The sequence below is a fragment of the Festucalex cinctus genome, chromosome 9 (genome assembly GCF_051991245.1).
Source record: "Festucalex cinctus isolate MCC-2025b chromosome 9, RoL_Fcin_1.0, whole genome shotgun sequence".
NCBI classification, from domain to species: Eukaryota; Metazoa; Chordata; class Actinopteri; order Syngnathiformes; family Syngnathidae; genus Festucalex; species Festucalex cinctus.
In genome coordinates, this window is record NC_135419.1 from 27,067,611 (window position 1) to 27,091,606 (window position 23,996).

Here is a 23,996-nt window from a genome sequence, read left to right on the forward strand (position 1 = left end):
CTTCCTCCTCCTCCTTACGATCCCCCCACCTCACCGCACCACCTCTTCTACTGAGTTCCAATGGTTAAAGCTATAACCGAGTTTTGAACAACCGGGCCCTGTTTGTTAAATACAGTGGCTCACAGTTATAAGACTGAAGTTTCAGATAAATAAATAATACATTTTCATACAAATCTTACAGTGTACATGTACAAAAGGTCAGGTTGATTTCCATTTGTGCAGTTCTAGCACCCTCTTGTGGCTAGTTTTTTTTAGCGCAGTTTAATTTTCATTAGGAATGTTTTGGCCCTTCTATGTTTAAAATCTATGCTAATTGTCAGATGAAGGGGAACATAATATGCCTGTGAAGCAAGTCATTATGAATTCAATGTGTGCGTGCATTTATACCATAACACAGGGGTGGCAAACTGCGGTCCTCGAGGGCCGGTGTCCTGCAAGTTTTGCAGATTTCCCTACTCGAAGTGCAGCTGATTCCAATTAACAGGCTCGTTATCAGGTTTCTGCAGAGCTTGCTGATGAGCTGATCATGAATCAGCTGTGTTGAAGAAGGGAAATATCCAAAACCAGCAGGACTGCGGCCCTCGAGGACCGGATCTCGCCACCCCTTCCATAACATAATAATAATAATAATAACAATAATAATAATAATAATAATAATAATAATAATAATAATAATAATAATAATAATAAAATAACATGTTACGTACAAAAGCACAATATTGGGGCCTATTCACTAAAGGTTTGCGTCGCCTTTGCACCGCGCTAACCTGTAAAAATCGAGCAATCTGGGAGCGCCTAATTCACTAAACATGCGCAGATGGGGAAATATGTCACTCAGTGCGCGTACAAACAGATTGCGTCACGGTGCACCGGTGTTATTTGCGCGTATGTAAATTAGGTAATTTGCATACATTTGACGCAAAATATGCCCACCCCAATGCAAATGAGACTCATTGATATACAGCGTCTAATTCACTAACGCCAGAGCAAGTTGCAACATCGCGTTTGCAAATAACGTTTTTGGAAAGCATGTATTAACTGCTCCAACCTCGATCATGACAGCAGTACGTGCCATTTGCAGCACAACATCAACAGAAGATCACGCAGAGAGGAGAGTGAGAGGGTAACTATCTTGGTTTGAAGTTATGTTTCACATTGCCATGAATATTTATTATGTAAGTTAGTGATTTGACATGAATATATAATTAGTTTGGTTAACTTAAATCTATGCTATTTATGTCTGTATGTATTCATGCTATTGTTACTAACTTTAATTTGACACGGCTGGCTGTTTAATTTTTAGACTGCATATCTGCACCCGGTGTTTTTGGGCAAGGAGAATATTATCAGTCGGGTTTTCCTTCAAGCTAAGGTCACATTAGCCTCTACACGCATAGCCCAACACATAGTTTAGGTACCAGTCGTGTTCTTCAGCAAGCTAAGGTCACAGTAACCTCCATACACATGGTTCAACACATAGTTTAGGCATCAGACGTGTTTTTCAACAAGCTAAGGTATTTTTTGATAAGGACTGTTTTGGATTGTGCAGCACACGAACTTGGTGCTCTTGGTCTTGAACACTATAAATGTAAGGGCTGCATTTTAGACCGCGCTCCTTTTCTTGTCGACCTGTTTACGGGTGCGAGCAATCGCGAGATAAGAAAAGCAGCCCGGATCCGATTGTCTGTATTTTCCTGAACTCCAGAGCTTTAACAACGGATGAACCAAATATTCTGCTTTTGTGTGATTTATTGAGCGACTTCCTTCTTTGAAGAAAAACGAACACGCATGGTGTAAGGTAAACATCTACCGGGTGTGTGGGTGTCCAAAGGGGCTTTTCCCCGGGACAGTAATTGGGACCCTAATCTGCATGCATATATGCTGTTAATGGTAATACTAAAATACTAAAATTATAAGTTGCCCACACACACAATAGTGACACTAAATTTCTAACAAGAGAGAGAGAGAGAGAGAGAGAGAGAAAAAGAGAGGGAGGGGGAAATCTTTATACCTTTTTTTTTAGGACACATAACGTAACCCGGGCTGATTGGCAATGGCACGGAGGCATTTTATGATAATTTTTTACGTGCCAGATGCATACTGTACGCCCACGCCAACCTCTGAAAATATATTTTTTAAAAACGGTCGCACCAGTAATTTGTACTTTATGAATGAATGACGCTGTTGTCGTTCTCTCTGCTCTGTACAGCTTAATGGCGCTCTAAACGCTTACTCTCGGTCCAACTTCGCTTTCTGATAATGTCATCTTTCTCGCAACTGTTACTATAACACCCATGTTCTTGGCGCAAATCCATTGCCATGTGTGTTAAATCAGGTGCAAATTTGCTCCAAGCTGTCATTTTTGTGGGCGTGTTTGCACTATTATATGATGAGAGCAATATCCTTTGTTAATAGGTGGGTAGCTGGGTGCAGACTGCGGGTGCAGTTGTGGTGCAATATTTTGCACTATTACCTAACGCAGCACATTCTTAGTGAATATGCCCCATTGTGTTTGTTTTTAGTATGAGCTCATTTTTTTACATTATTGGGGCCTTTTTTAAATATCGCCAACCTCCCCACAATATCGTGATAATTATCGTATTGTGAACTTCACATCGTGATATCGTATCGTGACATTTGGATATCCTTACATCCCTAGTTGCCAGCCAAATCGCAGGGCACACAGACGAACAACCATCCACACACACAAGCACACCTAGGGACAATTCGGAGCACCCAATTAACCTGCCATGAATGTCTTTGGAATGTGGGAGGAGACCGGAGTACCCGGAGAAGACCCACGCAGGCACGGGGAGAACATGCTAACTCCACCCAGGAAGGCCGGAGCCTGGACTCGATCTTGCGTCCTCAGTACTGGGAGGCGGACGTGCCGCCTAGTAAAATATATATATATTTTTAAATTTATTTAATGAGTTTACCTTCGCAAAGGTGCACTGTCTGTACTTCCAGCAATGGTATTGAGCTCATGTGAACTAAAGGCAAGACACATCTGTGTTTGTGGTCATGTGTGTGGTCTGCACTCTGCCCCTTACTCAGAGACACACGTATAAAAACAAACAGAGACCCCATCTGGGATGGCTTAAGAGTGTTGAAAGAGAAGCGGGCACCGCTGCAACATAGACCAAATACATATTTCTATTGCTTATCTTTTTTCATTTATTTTCTTTCCACATTCTCTTGTCTTTCTTAGTTGTATTTAATTTTCATCTTCCTTACTTCTGGAAAACCACAGCATAACTTGACACGCTTCCAAAACAAACTTATTTTTCCGCATTTCAATCTTTGGGATAGAGAGCAGGCCAGAATGAAACTTCGGAAAATGAGTGTGGCAGATTGCTTTGGATGGTTGGGGCACGGCGTGGAGGGTTTTGGAGCGACATTGCTGTGAATAAGTATTTGCTTCCTACTGATTTCTTACTTTCCTTTTTTACTTTTTTTCATATGTATCACACTTAGTTTCTGGTTGTCATCATGCCAAATTTTATATGCCACGAAGTAGGGCTGCACGAAAAAATGACATTGCGATTTTTTGGGGGTCTGTGATATATATTGCGATATTAAAAATGGAAGAATTTTCACCAGATGACTTGAATAGCAGTTTGGGAAGAATTTGTTTAACTCACCATGACACTATTGTATTCATATAAATGGACTAATTTTTATGTAGCACTTTGCTGCCCAAATCGCTTTACATTATTAAACACGCATTACATTTGGTCTCCGTTGTAATTAATGGGGGTCATTTTGTCAAATCAAATTTTTGTCTTAGGAATGTGGCAAATACAAAATAAAACTAGAGCTGCGAGCAGCTATAAAGGGCCCTCGCAACCCGGGCCACGTTGGGGTATTTGCACGTCGGGGTACTGGCATGTTGGGGTACTGTCAAATAGGAAACCATCTAAATTTTAAACGTTTTTGCCATGCTTTGTGTTTGTAAAGTTTCATGGAAAGGCCAAAAATGATGCACAATTAACAAAATAAAATCAAAATGGATTGGCACATGGCTATATAGAATACTTTTTGAATATATTAAGCATGCCTGCCAATATTCACACATCTAGCTGAATCATATAATCGGAAAGACTTCATAAAAATGTCTAGAGGGCGCTATTGAAGCATTTATTGCAAATTTAATAAGAAATCTCTAAAATATTCATGCTTATGACAAGCCTGATGTGTGTGTAAAGTTTCATGAGTTTTTGCACATGTTTAGACCAAAAAAAAAAAGCAGCATTTTACTTGGCAAACAATCCATCGCCATGAAACGGCGTGCGACAAAATAAATAACTTCCGATAACTTTGTATCTTAAACATCTTAAGATGAAGCACACCAAGTTTGAAGACAGTCGGATAAATTTTGTAGGAGGAGTTCGTTAAAATATGACCCCTAAAAAAGGCCACAAAAAATGGCTACAAATCCCAACGTAAATCAAAATGGCGGACTTCCTGTTTGGTTTAGCATATGGTTCCAAGAGACTTTTTTGTACATCGTGGGCACTTATGTATGCCTGCAAATTATCATAGCGCTAGGTGAAACGTACAACCGGGAATGCTTCGTTAAAGAGGAGTTTTTTACCTCAAAATGTGATGACCGGCCCCTACGGGACTTCCTGTTGGGTTTAGCACATGGCACCAAGAGACTTTTTTGTACATCGTGGGCTGTTAAATTTGTCTCCAAATTTTCGTAGCTCTAGCTGCTTCGTACAACTGGGAATGCTTCATTAAGAGGGAATTTTTTTCCTTTGCAAACTGTGCATGCCACGGCAACAGCGTGCGACGAAATAAAAAGCTTTCAATAACTTTTCATCTTCAACATTTTAAGATGAATCACACCAAGTTTGGAGATGATCGGATAAACTCTGTAGGAGGAGTTCGTTAAAATAAGACCCCTATGAAATGGCCCAAAAAATGGCAACACGTTCCAAAGTAAATCAAAATGGCGGACTTCCTGTTCGGTTTAGCATATGGTACAAAAAGAGTTTTTTGTACCTTGAGGGCTGTTACATATGTCTTCAAATGTTGGTAACTCTAGGTGAAATGTACAGCCGGGAATGCTTCATTAAATAAGAATTTTGAAACACAAAATTTGATGCCTCTCCTCTGGCGGACTTCCTGTTAGGTTTAGCATATGGCACCAACAGGCTTTTTTGTAGATCATAGTCTGTTACATATGTGTACCAATTTTCGTGGCTCTCAATTAAACGTACCACCGGCAATGCTTTGTTAAGTAAGAATTTTGAGACTGTAAATTTGATGCCCCGCCACCGTCATATAGTATGTCAAAAACTTTAGATTTTTTACCATGATGTTGTCCCAGGTGTTGAGATGGTACAGCCCAAGTACAGCAAAAGTATGACCCCTGTAAATGTGCAAAAATGGGCCAAAATTGGACATTCAAATACTCATACCTCACTTCCTGTCTATTTTAGGGTACACATATCAAAGAGGTTTTTGTTCATCTGGATGTGCTACAGGTGCCACACAATTTTCGTAGCCATAGGACAATCGTAGCGGGACAGGGATCCGTTAAACCTATGTAGGTGGCGCTACAGAGCCATTTTTCTGTTATCATGTATGGCGACTTTAAAATATCAAATTTTTCGCCAGGCCCGATCTGCGTGTAAAGTTTGGTGAGTTTTCGTTCATGTTTAGTGCCTCAAAAATGTGGTTGTTTGCGGAAAATAATAATAACAAAGAAAAAGAAGAAGAAGAAGAAGAAGAAGAATTCCTTCAGGAACAATAGGGACCTCGCAGCGGTCGCTGCTCGGGCCCTAAAAATATTGTACTGTACTCAAGTCTGCATGGCACCAGTAATCAATAGAAGAAAAAATAAGTCATTTGGGGGGTGAACTACTCCAATAAAAAAACATATGATCTTACCATGAATATTTGTCTTATTTCTAATTAAATTATTGTTATAAGCATTATAATAGATGGAAATTGTCTAAAAATAAGTCACTTTTTTTATGTGATAAGTCTGATCTTAAACGTAGTGAGATTTGTTTGAACCATAAATGGGACATTTTAACTATTATTATTATTAGTAGTAGTAGTAGTAGTAGTATTGTTGTTGTTATTATTATTATTATTATTATTACGATTATTATTATTATTATTATTATTATTATTATTATTATTATTATAATTCCTGTTGAAATCGTGTCATTATCATGACACTTCCGGTTTCTAGCTTAGCAGCGAAACAACTTATGGTTGCTACGCGGTAAAATGCGGATGAGAAACGCCGTCTGAACACTCTTAACAAACATTTAGGGGGAACAAGCCATGGTTGCTTCTAACAAGATGCCTACAAACAAGGAAATAAGTACAATAACACACTGCTGGATAACACGGTGCACACGCTAGCGCCAGACTTCCTACTGTTTTAACGGCCACACGCACGAGTACGAGAGTAAGTTATGTCACGTGAACTCAATTTCTAATGAAAAGAGGATATAAATTATGCAAATTAGTAATCGTCTCCGTTAGTGCAGCAGAAGGGGGGGGGTTGCGTAGCTTGCTACCTTTATGACGCAAAACAAACGTTTGCTTGCTCTAAAAAAAAATTTAAAACATCGCACGTCTTGCGATGTGGCTATCGTGCATGTGCACATCGCGATGGCAATGTTCAAACGATATATCGTGCAGGCCTTCCACCAAGACATCCCAAGCTAATGAAAAACATGTCGTTAATAATATTAATAATAATAATAATAATAATAATAATAATAATAATAATTCTTATAATAATAACTCTTTCCATACATAAGAGGTATCAATACGTGATAAGTCATAGTCACCGCGTACATACGAGTATGACGTATTTATCCGTTACAAGTGTTTTTTCATGCAAGAGTGGACAGGAGTGACTGACGCAGCTTCTGACTAAAGGATTAGGTTTGACTGCAAAAAAAAAAAAAAAAAAAATGGCCAGCAAGTATAAGATCAGCTAGTATCACGCAAGTGTCTTGTTGCAGAAGAAGAGGAGGAAGTGTAGGTTGGAACTGGGAGTATCGTCTGCCACGAGCGTGTGAAGCAGCGCAGAGAGAAAGTAGAAAATAAAGCCTGGTTTGCATGGCAAGATTTTCAAATTGTCGGCCGACTTCCAAAGTGTGAGAGACGCCACACATGAAGAGAAAAAAAATCATTGGAGTCACAGTTTTGACAGTACCGTATGTGTTGTGGAGCCACAATGCACAATCAACACGCCACCCACGAGCCTAGTTCATTCATGAATGTGATGGTAAGTCTCGCAAAACCTCTCGAGATCAAACATGACTTCTGATTCAACAAACACGCACAACCGATCGCGATACTTCCTGGTTTTCAGCCGAAAAAGCGGCATGAAAAAGAAAAGGCATGGTTTAATTTTAAAGGTCCCCTCATATGAAATGTTCACTTTTTGGGGGGTTTGGTCATAAATATGCCTTACTACAGCCTGACAAAGTCCCCAAGTTGTAAGATAAACGATCAGTTTCCCTTTCCGATGGGCGTTTGTATCAAAGTAGGTCAAATAGCACTTTCAAATGGGCTGTTTCAGCAGGTCGGTTTTACACGTCACTAACCCCACCTTTTTCAGTTTTACACGTCACTATCTCAGCGCTAACTCCACCCTCACAATTTTCAACCCCTCGGTCTCCTCCCCACCGGAGATTTCCAACCCACGAACAAAAAGCAGCAGCAGCAGCAGGAGGACAGCATGGCAGCAAAACAACCCCATAGGAACTGCTCTGAACCAGATTATACAGAGGACAACAAAAAAATGTTTTCTTCTGCCACAGAAAGGCTTGTGGTTGGACTGTATTTATGCATTAAATATGCCCAAGCAACTCCCAAAACGTGTTGGGTGGCCGATTTCGCAGCCCTGTATCTCCGGGCCGAAGGGTCGTGGAGGGCCGGCACCGACGCCGATGGAAAGCCGAGGTCGACCCGGTTCCGGGGATGTATTCATTTTCACCGTAGGACTTGTGGTTCGACCGGTACGGGAGATGTCTTCATTTTGCCCGTAGGACTTATGGTTCGACCGGTACGGGGGTGTCAATACCAGTGGCTGCGAGCCTTGGCCATGCCCACCAAAATTCGCTCCTTTGATGCTAGGCTAACAGTAGACCTTTCTAGTGGAGACTGCAACTCTACAACAAGGTACAATTAAGTGAACATTTCTTTTGAAACAGTATCAGGGCGTCCAGAGGATGGTTGGTGTCATTGCTGCAAAGTTCATTTCAGGTGATCTTTAAAGGAGTGTAAATGCACTCTAGGGTTGATAGAGGCATCACTTGCCCTCAGTGCTAGCGGCGCGGGTTCGCTTCCCACCCGGAGACCACATGTTTTACATAAACCTCTTTTTCTACGTTTTTTTTTTTTTTGTCAGGAATTGGAATTTTGACAAAACAGCTATATTCTTATGCTGATAGCTCAAGAACGGAAAAATAGAGATACATTTTTTTCTGCTGAAAGAAAATACAGGGTGTTCCAAAATGTTTTGACCCCATTTCGTAGGACAGTAATTTTGACAATTTTCGTTGGAATGACCTCAAATTTTCACAGCTTGTGTAGAAACGTTTAAAGTTTAAAGTGTAACGTTTGGCATTTCTATCTTTTCAGGTTAAGAAATGCCATTCACTTCAAAAGAAAAGGCATTTTGCGTGTTAGACTAATGCTCGGACTCAGTCACCGAAGACAGTGCAGTGTGCCTTCTTCACAAATTTTCTTTGTAAATTTAACCAATAAAACTGTTGAGTACTGAGAGGTTAGGATCCCAAATGCAGACACAAATAAGATCTATTCTGTTCTCTATTTATTCACATCGAGAGGCAGAAACTCAGAGACGCTGTGCACAGGACAGGTGGAGAATAATCCGGCAAACCACATACAATTCTCAGACTGCACCCACAGACAGTGACTCGTAAAGGACTAAAGAACGACATCACATAGGTCCCGACGTCACCTAAAGGATTTAAGGTTGACATCACGAACATCACGTTTTGTAAACAGACACTTGTTACATCAGTACCTAAACAGACACATAACAGGTCATGAACTCTGGCGCGACTCTGGCGCATCCGACCCAGGCCATGACAAAAACTTATGACCTTCAATATAAAGTGTATTTAGTTTCATTAAGATCCATCAAGTAGTTTCCCAGATATGGGCATTTAGAATGGGGTCAACCATTTTGGAACACCCTGTAGTCGATTCTTTCTTTTGGTAGGTTCCATGTTTATATAGTAGTCAAAATACAATATACCGGCTGGTATTGAAGGGGTTGCTCCAACGAAAATGGCCAGGATTAGTGAGTTAATAATAATAATAATAATACACTAGAAATGCCATTTCTGGGGAAATGGCGTGTGAAGGCTGGAGAGCTGAATGAATACCTGTGGAATGATTTGGAATAATGTTGAATGATGCTGAATGATATTGAATGGTGTTGAATTATATTGAATGATGTTGAATGATATTGAATGATGTTGAAAGATACTGAATGACATGGAATGAGCTTAACATGCTGAAGTTGGAATGGTTTAAATTCATCCAGAAATCTAGAAGCAGTTGAAGGAAGACAAATACCACAAAAGTAAAAATAAATCAGCAAGAAACAAGAAAACAAGGAAGAAATCAAGTAAGAAATGGAGGAAGTAGCAAGTAATCGGGTAAGCAATGGAGTAAAGTGAGAAGAATTAAGTAAGCAATGAAGTAAGGAGGGTAGAATCGAGTAGCAATGGTGTAAGGAGTGGCAAACTAAATAAGCAATGGAGTAAAAAAAAAATAGTCACTTAGTTGAAATCAGGTCACATTTGCATTAGTATACTAAGCTAGCATTAGCATGCTATTGCTAATATTAGCAATAGCATGCTAATCACCAATTGTTTGAATTTTTGCACAAATTCGTCGGCCGTTAGTTAATACATTTACGTAAAACTATCTAAACACCTCATGGCCCGAGGGGCGAATGACGAGGACGCTACATAGACACATTCTATTCTTTATCTATGGTCACATACGGTACAGGTCCCTCTTAGCTAATGGGATGCCAGGAAGATGCCAGTAATAGCCAATGGCAGAGCAGCTGCAAGTATGTTGCGTTCAGTAAACGTTGGGAGCTGCGAGTAGCGGCCCATACTGTAGTTTTTACCTTTGGTATCCTGAAACTTCTTTTGTAACATGAGGCAATATTTTCTTGTTGAGGAGTTTCGTAACTTGAAACTTTAGTATGAAGGGAAGTTCGTAAGTAGAGGTATCACTGTATTTCTACTGAGCATTTCCATTATAGCTGACCATGTCGGAAGTGGACCGTGCCGAGCTGCTCGCGGCCCTCTCACCAACCTGGACCAGAGCGAGCCCGGAGCGAGGCCAGGACATGACGTAAAACTGATTGGGTGGTCGGTCCTGTGATGTCAACAGTGGGCTTTCCAGCTGCGTCCTTTTTGACAAGTGTTTGTCGTCTTCTTCGCCTCCACTGCTATCAGCGTGTATAGCTTCGAGGGATTTCCGCCGATAAAATATCGTCCTTTTCTTTGCGGCGGCGATCCTCCTCTGAAGAAGCGCCACATCTAAAGCACCACAAATAACAAAACGAGCAACCGATACCGGGCGGCGTCCTCCATGGCTTCTGTGTTTTGGTTATGTGTTGTTTCCCGCGCTCAGACTAATAAGTGTCAAAAGCTGGTGTGAGATCGAGGAGGAAGAGAATGTTCAGGAGGCCCGAGTCGGCTGCTAGAATGTGGTGGTTAGTGATTTTGATGAGCGCTGTTTCTGTACTGTGGAGGAGATGGAAACAAGAGTGGAATTGTTCATACAGATTATTAGAGGTACGGTGAGATTGGGGCTGTGAGACAATAGTTTTTTCCAAGATTTGTGAAAGAAATGAGAGATTTGAGATGGGACGAAGGTAATTGATATTATTGGTATCTGAACCAGTTTTTTTTTTCAGTATTGGGGTTATGTAGCAGTTGGGATGAAGATCAACACCTCCAAATAAAAGGCCATGGTCCTCCGTCGGAAAAGGGTGGCGTGTCCTCTCCGGGTCAGGGATTAGATCCTACCCCCCATGGAGGAGTTCAAGTATCTTGGTGTCTTGTTCACGAGTGAGGGCAGGATGGAGCGAGAGATCGACAGGCGGATCGGTGCAGTGATGTGGACTCTGTATCGGTCTGTCGTGGTGAAGAAAGAGCTGAGCCAAAAGGCGAAGCTCTCGATTTACCGGTCGATCTACATTCCCACCCTCACCTATGGTCACCAGCTGTGGGTCATGAACAAGATCCCAGATACAAGCGGCCGAAATGAGTTTCCTCCGCAGGGTGTCCGGGCTCTCTCTTAGAGATGGGGTGAGAAGCTCGGTCATCCGGGAGAGACTCAGAGTCGAGCCGCTGCTCCTCCGCGTTGAGAGGAGCCAGCTGAGGTGGCTCGGGCATCTGGTTCGGATGCCTCCTGGACTCTTCTCTGGAGAGGTGTTCCGGGCATGTCCCACCGGCGGGAGGCCCCGGGGACGACCCAGGACACGCTGGAGAGACTATGTCTCTCGGCTTGCCTGGGAATGCCTTGGGATCCTGCCGGAGGAGCTGGTTGAAGTGGCTGGAGACAGGGAGGTCTGGGTTTCCCTCCTAAAGCTGCTGCCCGCGCGACCCGACCTCGGATAAGCAGTAGAAGATGGATGGATGGATAGATGGGTTATGATAATGAATTTCTTATACAGTTTTCCTTCAACTTGTGTATGGATTCTATGAGCGCGAAGGGGCCATCTGTGTACGCTGCACCAACTGTAATCGAATGTTGCATAACATGCATTAGTACGTGGTACAGACATTGCACATTTACAGAAGCATGACTGTGAATATTCTCATCCATACAAGTCATTTAATTCCCGAGACATTCAATATACTGAACGAGTACAATTGCGATCACTCGGTTTACGGAATGCTACACGTTAGCTTACGTCCGCGGCTTCCGGGATTAAATCTCTGCTGCTGCTACTTTTGTCACACTTGAAGAGATCCGCTCAGCTGTGCGGATCGAGTTCGCCAAATTTGTCACCGGATTCCATGTCGGATGACTGTCAGGTTCATCAATACTGACACTTTTATAATAATTTTACACAGACACAAAAAGGAGAGAAAGACACCGTAATACCTTTTAACACGCTAGCGAGGAGAGCAGAGGAGAACTGTGCCATACAATTCAAACCTATGCTTCTAAAACAGTCCCTCTGCACCCCCTCTTTTTATTAGGATTGCCTGACACTCAAAATGCTAAGGGGAGGGGAAGCGAGCGCGATACCGCTTATCTTCTCCATCCAGGTTCTTCTTTGACGTTCGATCATGACTTTGCAGAAACTCAACAAACATCACGTCTCATGCAATGGCACTTTCGATTGCCAACGGATGCGTAATTTTGGTCTCCAGATCTTCAAGGGCAGTTTTTGCTCTCGCTGCAAACACTATATTTAATATGAATGATTATGAAAACTTAGCAAATGTATGATAAAAACAATATAGTTAAATCAATCAAATCATCTTCTGCAAATCACACTTGTTAGTTAATTATTCTTAATTCAACGATTATTCTATCAATGACGTTGAATCGTCAGAGATACGATGTCACAACGTGCTTTGAGAACACCGGAGGCGGTGGTTTTTGAAGTGGATGTGTCTGTCGCTATTTACACCCTCCTATGCGGAATCCGCTCCTCGATCTTTCTCTTCTTCACCTCTTGACTGATCGTGACAAATGCTCAAAAGCGTGAGCTTTTGTCTTTAGCTGCCTCCGGTAAGCGGTTAGTACTCATCTTTTCTCCCCCACCCACCGGCCCCCACCACTCCACAACACTCCTCTCTTCTTCTTTGCAAGGAAATCACATCCTTCTCATGGAAAGAGACCATCACTGCCATCAAGAGGGCACAGTTAGTCACTGCAGTGCTTCACTGGCTCAATACTCAGAGGGACGTTGCCCAAGAGTCTCATCCACCCATTCATTTAAAAAAAAAACAACAACAAAAAAAAACAGTTGACGAAACTTCTTGTCTGCGGGTGACAACGTCCGGGTGTCACGTGACGAAACTTCTCGTCTGTGGGTTGTAAGAGTTAATATAAACATTCTTCCATGCTTAAAGGAATACTTATAAATAATACTTATTTAGCCCATTATAGCAATAAAAAGTTGATATTTTGTCTATGATTAATTTGATACTTTCATTATTTTTCACGTACAATTAGTACCTTTAAAAACACATTTTGCGACTTGCTGTCGACTGAAAATGACATCACGAGGGCTCAGGTAACCAATCACAGCTCACCTGTTTCTAGGTTTGGTCATGTGACATTCACAAGCTGAGCTGTGATTGGTTACCTGAGCCCTTGTGACATCATTTTCAGTCGACAGCAAGTTGCAGAATGTGTTTTGAAAGGAACTAATTGTACATGAAAAGTAATGAAAATATAAAATTTATTACAGGCAAAATATTCATTTTTGACTGCCAAAAATGGCTAAATAAGTAAAGTATTATCCTTTAAGGTTTGAACCCTAACCCTAAGTAAGATGTTTTGTTGAATATTTAAAAAAGGAATGTTTAAAAATTGATTCGGTTGCCTATTGAATGGATTTGAGAATTGCACACTGTGATATCGCGATATATTGCCGAATTGATTTTTTTAACACCCCTAAAAAATACCATGCCCAAATAAATTCAACGAACTAACCAACCGTCTAAAACCAATTTGACAGAATGTTCTCGTTATGAGTATTATTTGCCCACCCCTCATTTTTACCTGTTCTGTGTTCTGTGTTATGTGTTGTAGACTGGCATGACGCAGAGCTCGTTCGAGACATTGAGATTGAAACAGGACAAAATCTCGGGTCTGACAGAATGGATAAACGGGGGAAAAGAAAGAAGAATAAATACCCCAATCTCAGCAATCTGAAGGACAGTGCCAACACATCACGGGCTCGGCTTGAGAAACGGATATTCAACAAGTATGTTATTTTCTGCTCTTATCTCATGATGTAAAACTGTCTCGTTAGCAAAGCTTGTTGTTCTTGTTGTTGGTCCTTTTTCTTGGTTTCTAAACTTCTACTTTTTCCCCGTAGGAGTGCCATGCGCAGAGTTGCTCAGATGATGAGTAAAGTTGACAGCAAAAAACACGAAAAGTTTTCCAACCAGTTCAACTATGCACTCAACTGATCTTGAGAGTATTTTTTTTTTTCAATGTTTGTATTATTATATAACTGATCGGTAATTATACTGTATTTGTAATTTTGTTTCTGTGTACTTTCTTGACAAAACAGATTAAGAATTTAAAAATTTAGCTGTAATTGACGTACTGCAGCAGCTCCAGAAAAGTAAACAATTTTACACCAACAACATCATCTCACTTTACTATATGTATCCACAGTCAATATCAAAAGTCTCCATGCAGGATTAAAGGGCCCATATAATGCTATTTTAAATTTTCCAGAATTACAGTACTATTGTCATGTCTGGGTTAAGTTTGAGTTCATGACCTGTTACGTTGGGAGGTCAAGTGTCTGTTTTGAACCGATGTCACCGTCAGGGTTCCCGCGGGGTCTTTAAAAAAAAAAAAAAGTCTAAAATTCAGAAAGTTACATTTTAGGCCTAAAATGTCTTAAAAAACAGCCATATTTTCATCCTAGGTCTAAAATTTAATTTACCCAAGTCTAAAATTCTTACATCCGCTCCTAACATTCCGAGAAGTGTCTGCTCTGTAGAAAGAAAGAAAAAGAAAAAAAAATGTGCATGTTGCGTTGTTTCTATTATTTGCGTGCTCAAAGTGAAGGGGACGTTTGAGGGGGCGCGTTTGCATTGTAGTTCAATGTAGTTCGGGCGGGTGGGAGCGAAGGTACGTGGGGCAGTGCAAATGAGATGTTTGGTGAGATTTGACGAGCCGCGGCTTGTTTTTCCGCGAGATACGACAACAGGAGGGGGAGGAATTATCGTTGTTGCTGTCTGCGGACATCCCGAGCTCAACATGTCAAGCTAACACTACCCTCCCGGTAGTGTTGGTATGTATTCACGTTTTTGTTTTTGTTACATTTGTTGAACTGTGTACCAAAACAACAGAAGACATCACTATTGATATTAGCCAAAGCATGTTAGCACAGTGGTGGCCAGTTAATTGCGATGGATGCTGAAACTTTTTTTTTTTTTTTTTCCTGAGAGGACTTTTGCCATCATGTAAGTGAAGCAAAGCAAAGCCCCTATCTCCGGTGTGTGCGAATATTAATGAAGCGGCCGCGTCCATAGGTGGACTGTGAACACACTGTACAGCTCTGGCAATGAAACGCTAGCGCGTAAAGCTCATCGAAACATTTTTTTTTTCATTTCCTTTATTTAACCAGGCAATAAACTCATTGAAAGTAACAATGAGTAATCCAAGAGTGATCTGATCACAGGCTTAAAAAAGCCCCTTCACTATTTGTGTGAATGTAGTATTGTTAATTAGGTGGCTCGGTATTCTGTCCACTACCGGGTAACATATATTACAGGTTTACGTTCCCGACTTTCCGCAAAGATATTGCAGTTAGCTTGTCTGAACGGGGAGTGTGGACAATTATTTTTAGCGCCTAATCAAAGGTATAAGAAAAAAGCAAAGTTTTTAACCTGGATTTGAAAGCATTTACACTCGGGGCTGACTTCACTTCTGTTGGCAGCCTATTCCATCTGTGTGCAGCATAATAGCTAAATGCAGCTTCACCATGTTTGCTTCGAACTTCTGGCATCCCATTGGCTAAGAGGACCCTTCTACCATAGGTATGAGCGTATACTAGATTGGTGTTTGTGCATGTTTCTGGCATCCCATTGGCTAAGAAGAACCTCTACCATAGGTATCTATGAGCGTATACTAGATCAGTGTCTATACAGCGTCCTCATCATTCATCCCGCGGCCCATGAGGTGTTCGATCGTTTTTCGTATGAACTAACGGCCAACGAATTTGTGCAAAAATTCAAACAATTGGTAATTGATGAAGGCACAGTAAGTTTTTAATTGCGACGAGACGGGCCTTTTAAAAAAAAAAAAAAAAAAAAAAAAAGATGCCTCGCCATACCGGAAGTTTCCATGAAGTTTCAGAATTTGTTTAAAAGAATCGCCCAGAAAAAGTGTTCACCAGTCGGGCGTTTGCTCACTAAGATGATGTTTGCCTTGGACATTTCCGAAGGATTGTTTAAAAAAACAAAAAAAAAAAAAAAAAACATCCATGGACCAGTCCTTTACAAAACACCAGGCAAAAAAAAAAAAAAAAACACCTGAGAGAGGAGAACATGAACCAGAGGGCAAAAAACGATGAGGACAACAGTTAAAAAGGTAAATGACCATCATTTTTATTCTTTACTCTATTCTTTGTTATTTACATAATGCACAACTCTCATTTATTGTGCAATAATCTAATTGTAACATGTATTTGTTACATGTTTTGATGCATTTGTATGCTTTATAAAACATTTATGTCTGAAATTTGGGAGGCTTGGAACGGATTAGGGCATTTACATGGAAAATGCGTCTCGACTTGCAAATTTTTCTACTTAAGAACTTTCTTCCGGAACCAATTAATTTTGTAAGTAGAGGTACCACTGTATATAGAATTATTACCTCGGGCACAATGGCAATCTAATTTTCTACAAAAAAAAAAAAAAAAGTTATTTTGGAGACTATTTTTCTATCCTGGAAGTACCCTGGCTCACAAAAACTTCACCTGTTCCCATGTGGCTGCTGCACTCCTTTCACGATGACGTCCTAAATCCGGCTGCTGCATGCACTGCCCACAAAACAGCAAATAGTCAGTAAGCTGCTTGGAGAAAGTGGGCGTGTGTTTAGTCTGCAGGGGCGGCGGCATGGTGTGGCTCAGTCAGTCTTCTCGGTATAAGATTGAGGACCCTCTCATTTTCTTGGCTTGGGTGCTTAGAACGGAGAAATGAGCAGGACTGCTCAGAGATGGGTGAATGGAGGAAAATACCACTTTGGGGGTGAGGAATTAGCATTTTAGTTTGGCTAAAAGCTAAAAAAAAAAAAAAAAAAAAGTTGATTTTACATGATCGGTAGGGGCCCTTTAAAGGTACACTCAGTATTATACAGTGGCATCTAGTGGTGAAACAATAAATCATTCGGAAAAAAAACCCAATTGTTTGTGTTATTAGTATGTAAAAAGATATGTTGTATCGCATAAACGTACTTTTTTTTAAATATAACGGTTAGTCTAGAAATCGCAAATTATCTTACATGTCCGAGCCGCGGCTTCTAGTGTCCGCCATGTTTCGCCGCCATCTTTCTGCTACGGGTGCCGTCAAACACAAATTTCAGCGCTCCATTTCTTAACGCGTTTTTGGAACGCACTTCCGGTTTGTATGGCGACCGCATTTCCACGAAGAAGAAGAGTTTCCGGTCCCCGAAGAGAGCATTATCAAGCATCACACTTACTTTGGGAATTTATTTTATTTCAGCGCGACAAAACAAGAGTTTATATTGTAGCCGCATTTGCCAGATGGAGAGAAATGAGGAACAGACTAGGTTTGGGACGTGCCGGTGCCTTCGACTGCTTTCTACTTGACCGGTAAGTAAGAGTACATTTGTGTTTACGTTTTGAGAGCGAGAGAAAAAGTATACACTGTACTAATTAATACGATGTTCGTACCTTTGTTTTACGATCACTGTAGCTGTTGATTAGCAACTCCGCACCACTCGAACGATTTCGTTATGTAGCTACTTGCTTTGAAAAAAAAAAAGATTCCCGCTGGCACGTTATATTTAGAGTAATAAAATAGTGTTCTCGAAATTAATTTTCGGCAGGGAATAACTTTCTGGACTTAAATGCTGGCTGTACCGTAAGCACTGCTAGAGTCTGAACTCTCTCACTCAAGTGTGTACTGGTCCATTGTGTAATTGGGTGCACAAGAATTTACAGGCTGCCACGTTTTCCACGGAAATTCGACAAGCAAGCAGCCTTTGCATATTCTATGCAGTATGCAGTCAAGTTACTTTTATCTAGCTAATACAATGTTTTGGGCCCAAAAACTAAAGATCTTACCTCTATTTTGGGGGCTTTGTTGGAAAGTTGGTGACATATAGTAGTATCATCAATTATTCTATTTTATTTTATAATTGTGTTTTTGTTTGTGTCACACTAGATCAACAGCCAAACTTGAGGGGTTCCAGAACCATATTCTGATGTATACAAGCATTCATGCACCGTTTAAATACATCACCGACCTGCAAGAAAAAAAAATATCAAGGGGAGAGTCAGCAGCCAAATTGGAATGCCCCGAATGAGGACACTTGAATGGAGGACCCCAGAAGGCTTCGGTGTTGTACCACCAGTATCTCCACCTACCATATCTGAGCTGCAACAAACTGAAGTCAGCCGACGTCTTGGTATGTCATTTACATATGGACGGCATTGCACACTACATGAACTTTTTGTGTGAAGCAATACGGAATGGTCACATGTACAAGCACCACTTGTTTTACACAGGACCTGCTGACCAGGTGTCTGAAGCCATGGAGTGACTCCTCCCTCACTTTCCTCAGCAGCCAAATTGGAATGCCCCGAATGAGGACACTTGAATGGAGGACCCCAGAAGGCTTCGGTGTTGTACCACCAGTATCTCTACCTACCATATCTGAGCTGCAACAAACTGAAGTCAGCCGACGTCTTGGTATGTCATTTACATATGGACGGCATTGCACACTACATTAACTTTTTGTGTGAAGCAATACGGAATGGTCACATGTACAAGCACCACTTGTTTTACACTTAGTGATATTTATTAGGTAAAATTGTTCAACATGGTGACAAATCGATATCTGAGTAAAGGGTTTCAAATGTTTTTGTAAGCAGCACTTTTCTGAGTGGTTAGTAGCAACAAGACACGGGGGGGTTTACGAGTCTGAGTTGCATCTGTGTAGTTCAGTTAACACCATTATTTTTGTACGATATACTAAACATATCAGCAAACGATGTAATCTAAATACCACATATTCCAAGCAAAGGTATGTTTTGAGCCATTCACATGCATGCTCGAATGGAATTATTTTTCCATGATGACATAATTGTACGTTACGAGACACCGCGTTCACTTCCGCGTTCTCTTCCTCGTCTCCCTCGCCCTCTTTGAGATGGTCCACATGTCTATAAAACATATAACATAACTGTGTGTTCTCTGTTGCATAGTTTAGTTGCACTAACAAATATGAACATAGATAGCCATTATCATTAGCTGACGTACAGTATTTCCTAACAATGCCGACAAAAATATTAATTCTGAAATTAAATGACTAAATCACAAATATTAGGGGTCTGTACAGTATGTCTAACAAATGCAATTCACTTACGTCATCACTCGAGGGATACCAGAAGTTGTTTGCGTTCTGTTCCGGTGAAATTGGTGGTAGGCTGTTGAAGTAGGGTCTCTCTGAGACGCCGTAGTTCGTGTGCTTAAAATCATTGCATTATCTTGTTTGACCGATAGATGGCGGTCGTGAGCTACACACTGGGGCTTTAAGGTCTGGATTTTTTCAGGGTTTTATTCTTTCTTCATTTGTAAATACAACTTTTGTTACTGTTTTTGCACTTATATCATCTTGCGCGCGTATGTATTATGGATGTAACGATAAGGGCTGTATCGTGATATTAAATAAATAAATAAATTTGCTTTAAAAAAAATCCCTGCTCAATTGTCATTTTTTTTTGGAAACAAATAAAATCATTAAATAATTTCAAAATGGAGTTTGTATGTTCTCCCCATGCCCGCGTGGGTCTTCTCCGGGTACTCTGGTCTCCTCCCACATTCCAAAGACATGCATGGCAGGTTAATTGGGTGCTCCGTATTGTCGCTAGGTGTGCTTGTGAGTGTGGATGGTTGTTCGTCTCTGTGTGCCCTGCGATTGGCTGGCAACCAGTCCAGAGTGTCCCCCACCTACTGCCCAGAGCCAGCTGAGATAGGCGCCAGCGCCCCCCGCAACCCTTGTGAGGAATAAGCGGTCAAGAAAATGGATGGATGGATGGATAATTTCAAAACATTTTCCAAAATTTAATATGACCAAAGGGCAGCACGGTTGTTTGAGTGGTTTGCACAGTTGACCATTTGCACCGACGTCACGTGATCACATGACTGCCCCACCATGGACGGCGGAAGGAAATGACGTTTGAATGGAAGTGTACGGGCCGCGGAGCGATTTAGGTACTTAGAGACTTTTATTTAGTTATTAGTGCCCATCGAGCCATGGAATCTGCTAGTTCAACTGACGTTCGCCTGTCGGCAGTAGTGGAACATTTAGTCGGTGCTCATAGAGTGCGATAGTAACAGAAACTGGAGATGTCTAGTTTGAAAACAGACCCTTACCTTCTGTCCCTGCTGTTTTCACGGAGGTAATAAAATCGCCGACTTTGCCAGAATTCACGGTGCACGACCTGCATCACTATGTTGTCAATAATGTATCTCCTTACACTGGAGCCGATTTAAAAGCTTATAAAAGTCGGGAGGCATACCTTTTTTATTTGCTGCTGGCTGGGTGTCTGTCTGCAATAGTGATAGGCATTGCAGTTCTTTTAGGTGAACTGAATCACGAGAATCAGTTCATTTAAAAGAACCGTTCAAATGATCCGTTCACCATTCGTGCTTTGCCTTACCTAGCCTAGCCTAGCCTAGTGTGAATCCGGAGGTTCGGACGTCCTTCACGGGATCGCCAAATCCCTCCCAGGCCGTCAGTCTAGCTGGTGCGAGTCCAGACCCCAAGTCAGTATATGGTAAGATTAAATACATTTTGCTTGCTTGCTGTTGAAATGCAGCCTTTTGTTTGTTGTGAAGTTGGCATGTTTCACACACATATATTGTGTATTTTTTCTTCCTAAAATAAAACATTAGGTTAGCCCATCAATTTGTGTTAAGTAGCATCCTTTAAAATGGCGACAGTAGGTTCTCAAAAATAAAGCTCTTGTGAAAAAATAATATACTGGTTAATAATAGCCCTTTGAGTAACTCATATATGTGCCAAAAAAGGGTGTTTAAATGTTTTACTTAGTTTAACCACTGCTCCACGCACCATTTGGGTGGCCACGCAACCTGATTTAGGCAGGACAGTCCTAATTTTCAGTGATATGTCCTGCGTTCTACGCAATCCTAAGCAGGATGCTTGTTTGTCCTCCTTTTGAAAGAAAATGAGCCACGGTTGAGTTTATGTGACCCAACATCAACCCCACCCCACGTTTGTTACAACTGGTCTGTGATTGGCCAAGAATGGCTCCATCTTGGTTACAACTAGTCTATTATTGGCCAAGAGTGGCTTCAGTTAAAAATCTTGTATATCATTATTCAATAAATGTAAACAAAGCTCTACGTGTGGCTGTCTGACTATGTCATTTCTTTGCCATCTTCTTTGACAGCAGTGCTAACAAGCAAAAAAAAGAAAAGAAAAAAAAAGGCAGCGCTAGCAAAGATGCCAAAACGCTGAACATCTTTTAATATTGAATGGATACTGCTTTGTAGTATAAAAACATGGTACGTAAACTATAAATTGTCAAAAAGAAGTTTAACTTTTTATTGATATTTTTTACAATTTAGTTACACAAACATGATCTAGTATAAACCATGCAAAACTTTATTGTTGATGAAAATACACCGTGAGTCTGATGTATTTTTAAAATATGTCCTCCTTTTTGACCTTCTGGAAATGGCCACACTACTCACTAGGGATGTAACGATATGGGCAATATCGTGATATTAAAACTGCCACAATATTGTCGACGTCATGTTCAAAATATTTAAAAGGAACACATATACAGTATGTACATAAACAATACAGTTTAAAAACTCAGGTTGATTTCCATTTGTGCAGTTCTAGTACCCTCTGGTGGCTAGTTTATTAGTGCAATTTAATTTTCATTAGGGATGTTTTGACCTTCTATGTTTAACATCTATGCCAATGGCCAGGTGAAGGGAACGTAATATCCTTGTGAATCAATATGTGAGTCAATATGTGCAGGAACTTAATATGTGCGTGCATTAGCAATTAAGTGTCTCAATATATTAAGTCGTATTACAGTTTGTAGCTTGTTTATAAGCATTGCTGTAATTTACAAAAGCACAATCTTGTGAGCTTTTTTTTTTTAGTATGAGCTCATATGTTTTTTTTTACGATCGCCAACCTCCCCTCAATATCGTGATAATTATCGTATTGTGACCTTTATATCGTGATAATATCGTATCATGATGTTTGGATATCGTTACATCCCTACTACTACTACTACAAAAAAAAATCTCCTTAATAAAATGCTGATACTCACTGGCTCGTCAGTTCCTAAGTGAAAAAAATGACAGGCACCCCTGTTCCCCCCGGAGATGGAAGATGGTGAACCTTCCTCACTTTCAAATGTGCTCTCCAAGCTATGCCAACACTTGTCACTGCCTACACCCTTGCCCTTACATTAGGAACCTCTACACACAGCAATGTGTGAAGATTCTTTTTCACACTCAAAATTGTTTTCTCGGAGCATCCGTGGGGTGTGCCTGTGTGGGTGTGCGTGTGCGTGCGTCCGTGTGTATGTATGTATTAGGGGTGGGCGATATGGTAAAAAATGTCACATCACGATTCTTTAAAAATAAATTCACGATCTCGATTTTATCACGATTCTTTTTTTTTTTTTAACATATTTTAGACTAATCTTCACATTTCTGAATATTTTTGTAAATTTTAAAACATATTTACAATGTATATAAAACCCTAAAAGAAAGAAAAAAAAAACAGACATCTTAAGCCAACTAAGCTTTCTGAACAGGTTTCAATTAAAATAGTGCAATTATAGCAGCTGTGGTCAATATTCTCCCAGACTACAGGAGCCAGTAAAGAGTGCCAACGGTGTATTGAACGGTAGTGATGGGAATTTTGGCTCTTTCAGGGGAGCCGTTCATTCGCGAGCCGTTAATGAACGTAAATGAACCGTTCAAAAGACTGGCTGTTTTATGTTTTTGTTTGTTTTTTTGTTGTTTTTTTAGCATTTTTTGAAAATGGCAATGCCATTTTCAAAAAATGACATATGGAATTGTCTAAAAAATAACATTCAATTAAGTTTTATTCTCTTAGAAAATAAGAAAATATAAATGTGTCGTGTACAACACTTTACATACATTGACCAGCACGTGCATGTGTACAAGGCACCAGCGATATTTTGACTGTCTAGGGACAGCTAGACAGTGTCTGTCTAGCTGTCACATCTATCAAATCTACCTTTTAGCCACTCACTTCTACTAGGTCGTGAGTCCTTCGGCAGCTACTCCTCTCCCCCTGCCCAGTTTTTCTCCCACACTGATATTGTACGCCTCTTCATTCCGTCTCTCTGTGACGTTCTAACGTCTGTCATGGTGCTAAAGCTGGCATGCGCAGTGAGTGGTGTCCTCTCTCTCTTTTTGTTTGTTTCAGAGTTTAACGACCCAATTACAAGTTAATTGTTTGATTGACGCTAATATGCGAAGTTGACGCTCCCTCCAAAAGTGAACGGTTGGTGTGCAGTTGACAGGGGGGATAATGACTGGCTCTCGATAGAGACTCGGTTCCCGTCGTTCACGTTGAAGAACCGTTCAAAAGACTCGATTTGTTCGTGACCGACACATCACTAATGAACAGCGCTAGTTAACACCACAATAGAAGTTGAACATGTATTTTCCTCAAAACTATCGACAAAAACAGTTTGTGATGAGTTAGCAAGGAAAATAAAACACAGACTTGGAAAGTAGAAAACACTGTTTACGACAGCGTTTGCTTGTCCGCGACTCCGCGTAGTTTACAAATTCTCGTAGGTGCGCGTGTGGGCAATGTGGATGTGTCGCGGCGCGGGGAGAGTTGCGTAACCGTCGGCTGTTGGGAAAGGTTCCGAGGTGGCCGGGCCACGCTGGCAACGGCGGGGTTGGAGTCCCCGCGCCGGCCGCGGCCCCAGGCCAGGGGGGAGCGCAAACCAAGCTGGGCGGTCAGAGTGT

At 41.0% G+C, this 23,996-nt stretch overlaps 1 protein-coding gene across 8 annotated transcripts in view; it reads left to right on the forward strand.

Annotated features, from left to right (window-relative positions):
* Nucleotides 1-23,996, forward strand: part of uvssa (UV-stimulated scaffold protein A) — a 320,621-nt gene that overhangs the window by 294,847 nt on the left and 1,778 nt on the right. For 4 of the 8 annotated variants that reach the window (XM_077532508.1, XM_077532505.1, XM_077532513.1 and 1 more), the window contains 3 exons: nt 13,816-13,990; nt 14,105-18,399; nt 18,500-18,683. The exons of 1 other annotated variant lie outside the window; for it this stretch is intronic. In XM_077532508.1, coding sequence (XP_077388634.1) covers nt 13,816-13,990; nt 14,105-14,198 — 269 coding nt within the window. In that variant the 3' untranslated portion in view covers nt 14,199-18,399; nt 18,500-18,683. Of the gene's footprint in view, nt 1-13,815; nt 13,991-14,104; nt 18,400-18,499; nt 20,774-23,996 lie in introns of all 8 variants that reach the window. 3 more of the 8 variants (XM_077532507.1, XM_077532506.1, XM_077532510.1) reach the window with 3 other exon arrangements.